The 6,968-nt window shown below is 36.7% G+C and overlaps 1 protein-coding gene across 1 annotated transcript; it reads right to left on the reverse strand.

Moving 5' to 3' along the window:
• Positions 1-4,883: 4,883 nt before the first annotated feature.
• On the reverse strand, positions 4,884-5,865 carry LOC105552886 (olfactory receptor 5AK2). Its single transcript, XM_011998709.1, has one exon. The coding sequence runs from the start codon at positions 5,827-5,829 to the stop codon at positions 4,900-4,902; it is 930 nt and encodes a 309-aa protein (XP_011854099.1). The 5' UTR covers positions 5,830-5,865; the 3' UTR covers positions 4,884-4,899.
• Between the last annotated feature and the right edge of the window lie 1,103 nt (positions 5,866-6,968).

The following is a 6,968-nucleotide window of genomic DNA, read 5'->3' on the forward strand; positions in this document are numbered from 1 at the left end:
TTAGCCAGGATAGTCTCAATCTCCTGACCTCGTGATCCACCCGTCTCGGCCTCCCAAAGTGCTGGGATTACAGGTGTGAGCCACTGTGCCTGGCCTCTTTTACTTATAGTCACTCAGTGTATGGTTATTTAGTATAGAATGTGAATTAAGACATTAGGAAATTGTTTAAGACTATACATACAATTACAGATTTATTATAGCCAAAGAATACAAATTAAACCAACAAACAAAGAGAAACATAAGGCCAGGTCTGAGAGGGGTGCAAACATAAAGTTTCCATCATACTTTCGCCATATCAACGTATGGCAATTGATGCATGGAGTTGTCATGCATATTGGGTTCGGGTCAACCCAGGAAGTTCACCTGAGCCTGTGATACTCAGGGTTTTTTTAATCAGGGCTCGATTGTATACTGCGCATGTAATTGATGTTTAGTTCCCAGCCTTTCTGGAGGATCAGCATAAAACCTTTTGTTTCCTGTTCTCTGGAAATCAAAACTGATATGGCATGTCCTGAAGCCCCCATCATAAACCACATTGTTGGACTTTCCAGTGACCAAAGCCTCTTGGCAAACAAAGAGGCTTGAATTTGTTCGTTAATTCATTTGTTGAATTCTTTGTTCATTAATTCAACAACTACTTAGTGAGCACTTTATATATTCCTGACAATTAATAGATAATGAGCAAATGTAAATTATTGTGCCTTTACAGAGATTCAGTTTGTTTCTCATATCTACATCTATGGCAGGATGATTCATATTCTGATAAGGGTGTCAGCTAAAAAACAATTTACTCTAGTAAGAACATGTTGTGGTAGGTTATAAAAATGGTCCCCAAGTTTCTCCTTTGTTACATTCATATCATTGTGATGCAATGTTGCAGATCTTTCCATCAGGCAGTAGAGCCTGCTACTCCAACACCTTGAATCCAGGTCCGGGTTGGCCTTGCAACTTGCTTTGACGAATATGCTATCAGCAAATATGTCAGGGCGCTCACCACAGGATACTTCTGATGCTCAGTGTTAGTAATTTACCCTCACTCTACATGTATTAATAGTTTTTCCTTGTTAACTGTAGAGCTTCTTTTACTTCCTAATTTCACAGGCAGTGGATAAGGAAGTTTAACATGAGAGTCATAATGCCGCAAAATATGGATGCTGGCTTTTCTTGCTCTTGAAACACAGTAGATTCAGGCTGTAAGTCCATGTAAGAGAGTGCTCCAAAGACAACGGTGGCAGTTGTCAGGTGGAAGACACCTGTGGAAAAAGACCCATAGCAGAGGGCAAGCTCAGGATGATGGAAGACATGTGTGTCCTTGAAGATGACGATCGGTATAGTGACATTCAAGTAAACTCCAGCATAGATTAGCAACTATTTTTACTACATCTTCCCACTCCATCCACCTTTCAGCTCCCCACGCATCCCACTAAGAACCAACTCCACCATTCAATAAAATCCTGCATTCATCCTTCAAGCCCGTGTGTGACTCAATTTTTCTGGGATGCTGGACAAGAGCTCGGGATACAGAAAGCGGTCACACTGGCCCTTTGCCCTTGCAAAACGACAGAGGGTCCATTGAGCTGGTTAACATTTAAGCTGTCTGCGAATGGCAAGGCTAAAAGAGCATTGTAATACTGGGGCCACAGGCACCCACCCCTAGACACTACCATGTTGCCAGAGCCCAAAGCACTTGTCCCAGCTCCAGCACCTGACTGTCTGTGTGCTTCCCCTTCCATCAGGGGTTTGAGCAGCAGTGGTAACAGAAAAGGTGAGCCACACCCCTGTCGCTCGGGGGATTAGAGAACTCTTCTGTTTCAATAGCACTCAACAGTTAGTTTTTTTAACCCTTGCCTCACTTGTTCCTTTCCGCCCTAGTATTTCCCAGTGTCTGTTTTTCCCATCTTTGTGTCTGTGTGTCCTCAATATTTAGCTTGCACTTATACATGAGAACATGTGGTATTTGCTTTTCTGTTCCAGTGTTAATTCGCTTAGGATAATGGCCTCTAGCTTTAGCCATGTGGCTGCAAAGCACCTGAGTTTTGCATTTTTATGGCTGTGTGGTATTCTATGATGTATATGTACCGTATTTTCTTTATCCAATTCACCGCTGATGGACACTTAGGCTGATTCTATGTTGTTGCTGTTGTGAATGTTGCTGTGATGAACACACAAGCACATGTGTCCTTTTTGTAGAAAAATTTATTTTCCTTTAGATATTATCCAGTAATGGGATTACTCAGTCAAATGATAGTTTGTTTTAGTTCTTTCAGAAATCTCCAGACTGCTTTCCACAGTGGCTGAACTAATTTACATTCCCAGCAGTGTATAAGCATTCCCCTTTCTCCACGTTCTGGCCAGCATGTATTGCTTTTTGACTTGCTAATAGTAGACATTCTGACTGATATGAGATGGTTATCTCATTGTGATTTTGATTTGCATTTTTCTGATAATTAGTCTTGTTGAGCATTTTTTCATATGTTTGTTGTCTTCTTGTATGTCCTCTTTTGAGAAGTATCTGGTCATATTGTTTGCCCACTTTTTAATGGGGTTACTTGTTTTTTGCTTGCTGAGTGATTTAAGTTCTTTATACATTATGGAAATTATATTTATTGGATGCATAGTTTCTGAGAATTTTCTCCCATTCTGTAGGTTGCCTGTATACTCTGTTGATAGTCTCTTTTGCTATGCAGAAAGTCTTTAATTTAATTAGGTTCCAGTTGTCAAATTTTTTGTTGCTATAGCTTTTGAGGACTTAGTCATAAATTATTTCCCAAGGCTGATGTTCAGAATGATGCTTCCCAAGTTTTCTTCCAGGATTCTTATAGTTTGAGGTCTCACATTTATCTCTTTAATACATCTTAAGTTAATTTTTGTATATGGTAAAATGTAGGTGTTCAGTTTTATTTTCTTGGTATATTGCTAGCCTATTATCCCGGCACCATTTATTGAATAAGTCCCTTCTCCATTGCTTACTTTTGTTGACTTTGGTAAAGATCAGATAGCCGTGTGTGTCTGTGTGTGTGTGTGTATGTGGCTTTCTTTCTAGGTTCTCTATTCTGGTCTATGTTACTGTTTTTGTACTAGTGTCATGCTGTTTTGGCTACTGTAGCCCTATAGTATGTCTTGAAATCAGATAATATGGTGCCTCCAGCTTAGTTTTTTTGCTAAAGATTGCTATGGCTATTTGGGTTCTTTTCCAGTTTCATATGAATTTTAGAATAGTTTTTCTAATTCTGTGAAAAATGGCATTGTGATTTGACAGGAATAGCACTGAATCTGTGGTTTGCTTGGGGTAGTATGGCCATTTTAATGATACTGATTATGCTAATCCATGAGCATGGACTGTTTTTCCATTTGTTTATGTCCTCTCTGATTTCTTTGAGTAGTGTTTTATAATTCTCTCCTTGTAGAGATATTTCGTTTACTTGGTTAGATGTATTCCTAGATATTTTATTTTTTTGGTAGCTATTATTAATTGAATTGTATTCTTGATTTGGTTCTCGGTTTAACATTACTGATATTTAGAAGTGCTAGTGATTTTTGTACATTGATTTAGTAACCTAAAAATTTAGTGAATTCATTTATCAGCTCCAGGAGCCTTTTGACAGAGTCTTTAGAGTTATCTAGATATAGAATCATATAGTCCACAAAGAGAGATAGTTTGACTTCTTCTTTTCCTATTTGAGTGCCTTTTGTTTCTTTCTCTTGACTGATTGCTCTGCTTAGGACTTCTAGAACTATGTTGAACTATGGTGAGAGTGGGCACCCTTGTCTTGTTCCAGTTTTCAAGAGGGAATGCCTTCAGATTTTGCCCATTCATTATGACATTGGCTGTGAATTTGTTATAGATTGCACTTATTTTGAGGTATGTTGCTTTGATGCTTAGTTTGTAGAGAATTTTTTATAATGAAGGGATGTTGCATTTTATTGAAGGCTTTTCCTGCATCTATTGAGATCGTGTGGTTTGTGTTTTAAATGCTGTTTATGTGGTGAATGACATTTCATGATTTGCATGTATTGAACCAATCTTGCATCCAAAGAATGAAGCCTACTTGATCATGGTGAATTAACTTTTGAGGTGCTGTTGAATTTGGTTCACTGATGGTTTTGAATCTATGTTAATCAGGAATATTGGCCTGTAGTTTTCTTTTTTCGTTGTGTCTTTGCCAGGTTTTGGTATTAGAGACCTGATGCTGGTTTCATAGAATGAATTGCAAAGGAGTCCCTCCTGCTCAATTTTTGAAATAATTTCAGTAGAATTGGCACCAGCTCTTCTTTTTACATCTGGTAGAATTTGACTGCAGATACATTTGGTCTGCACTTTGTTTTTGGTTGGTAGATTTTTAGTACAGTTTTCACTTCAGAACTTGATACTAGTCTGCTCAGGGTTTCAATTTCTTCCTTATTAGATCGGGAGTTTGTGGTTTGCTGGGATTTTATCCATTTCTTCTATATTTTCTAGTCTATTTGCATAAAAGTGTTCAAAATATTCTCTGAGTATCTTTTGTATTTCTGTGGGATTGATTGTAATGTCACCTTTGTCCTTTCTGGTTGTGCTTATTTGGATTGTTCCTTTTTTTTTTTTTTTTTTACCTTAGTGAATCTAGCTAGCAACCTACCAATCTTATTTATCCTTTCAATAAAACAAATTTTGGTTTCATTAATTTTTTATATAAATTTTTGGGTCTCAATTTTGTTCAGTTCTATTCTGATTTTAGTTATTTCTTGTCGTCTGCTAGCTTTGTGGTTGATTTGCTCTTGTTTTTCTAATTCCTCTACATGTGATGTTTGATTATTAATTTGACATCTTTCTACATGTTTCCTATTGTAGAAACATTAAATTTTGGTAGAACAGCTATGCGGGATGATTTGTTGTGCTAAATGTTAACAACTGGGGCTAATTTAAAAGAACTTTTTCCCTATCAATTTTAAAGCTTCTTTTACTTCCTTATTTCTCAAGCTATAGATTAAAGGATTCAACATGGGAATAACAGTGCCATAAAATATAGAGGCCACTTTCATATTCTCCTGGGCATTATTAGAATGAGACTGTAAGTACATGTAAGAGAGCGTCCCATAGAAAAGGGTGACTGTAGTCAGGTGGGAGGCACATGTGGAGAAGGATTTTTTCCTCCCTGCACTAGAAGACATTTTCAGGATGGTGGCCATGATGTAGATGTAGGAAAAGATGATGACCAACCCAGTGAACATCAAGTTAAATCCCACAAAGACAACAAGTAGCATGAGGTTGATGTCAATACTGGAGCATGAAAGGGCAAGAATTGGGGGACCATCACAGAAAAAGTGATTGATGTTATTGGACTTGCAGAAAGACAGAGAAAATGTAAAACCTGTATGTACAGAGGCATTTATTGAGCCCATGATGTATGAACCAGCTACCAAATGGATGCAGACTCTTTGGGATGTGATTATGGTATAGTGAAGGGGCTTACAGATTGCAACATAACGGTCCACTGCCATCATAGCCAGCAGATAACAGTCACTGGTTGCAAATGTTGCATAAACTAAGAATTGTATCACACAGCCCCAAAATGATATAAAATTCTTTTCTTCCGTGAAGCTTTGGAGCAGCTTGGGAGTGATAGCAGAAGTGTAACAGATATCAACAAAAGCCAAATGTTGTAGAAAAAAGTACATGGGTGTTTGAAATCTGGAATCTGTGTTGATGAGTAAGATTATTCCAGTATTACCCGTTATGGAGGTCACATAGATGAGAAGGAATACAATGAAGAGGATATGCCAAAACTCTTGTTGGGCACCAAATCCCAGAAGACAGAATTCAGTCACTTCAGTGCTGTTTCCTCGTGCCATGGCTACCAAAAGTCTAGAAAGGACCAAATGAAGGACCCAGAAAAGAAGGGAATCTTTGAGACTTCTCGGAATGAAATGGCTCTATATTTCATGTCACATTTTTCTATTTGGATTTTCATGACAAATACTCACAATAGTGTTATTTACATCTCAAATATAAAAATTTACTTACAATCATCAAGTAAAGAGTGATTTACTTGATGAAAGAGGAAATGAATTTGTCTTCAAAATGAAAAAGTTTGTCTCAGAAGAAGACTGACTTCTAATGTGTGTAGTTCTTAGAAATATAGATGAACAATTTTTCAATATATTAAACAGGCATCCATACCTAAAGTAATATTAAAACATAATTTTGTACCCCTTTAGAAACCTATAATTATTCACAGCCACCTACTATTTTAATTTTGGATAAAGCTCTTGAAATTAGTTGAATAAATTACAGTTAAATTTCCCTAAATATGTTCACGCTTTACATACGTTTGAAGTCTTCAAAGTATCTTTGTATTACCTTAGACTGCAACTCCCATCTAGGTGATATGCTTTACAAGCAAAATAAACCTGTTATATAATGGATGTCTGAGAGCCTTACATTTTCTATTGCTTTTTTTTTTTTTTTTTTTTTTCTGTTCTGTAGTGGAGGAACAAGAAAGCAGAAACAATTCTTTTCAATTTAACATTTAGTGAATATTGAGGTATATTAAGTTAGTATAAGTTTCTTCCTAGGGTAAATTTACTGTAAAATGAAAGAAATGCAGTCCTTTCAAAAACTGTTTCTTTCATTTGGATAAACACTTACTAGAGGAAGCTTGAATAGGCCAGAAGTCTACTTCAGTTAGAATTGTGACAGAATAATGACATTTATCATATCAACTTGACTTTAATTATCTGGATTTAAATAAAATAATATGAAAATATGAGGATGCTTTTCAAGAGCTAAGGAAACTAGTGTAACCCCCTTCCAGTCACGCACAGAATCTGTACATTTCTATGTTTATATTGAGCAAATTGTTGGCTGGTTCAATATGAAGTAGTTTGTTTCATCTATGTTGAAGGTGTTTTCTAATCAAATGGATGCTACAAAGAAAATGGCCAACGATCCAAGCTTTTTTTAAGCATTCATATTTGGTGGTACATGTGAA

This window comes from Mandrillus leucophaeus, unplaced genomic scaffold, assembly GCF_000951045.1.
Source record: "Mandrillus leucophaeus isolate KB7577 unplaced genomic scaffold, Mleu.le_1.0 Scaffold578, whole genome shotgun sequence".
In the NCBI taxonomy this organism is placed as follows: domain Eukaryota; kingdom Metazoa; phylum Chordata; class Mammalia; order Primates; family Cercopithecidae; genus Mandrillus; species Mandrillus leucophaeus.

Excerpts from the sequence above, each read along its gene's own strand:
- LOC105552886 (XM_011998709.1), bottom strand. The coding sequence starts at position 5,829 with ATGGCACGAGGAAACAGCACTGAAGTGACTGAATTCTGTCTTCTGGGA.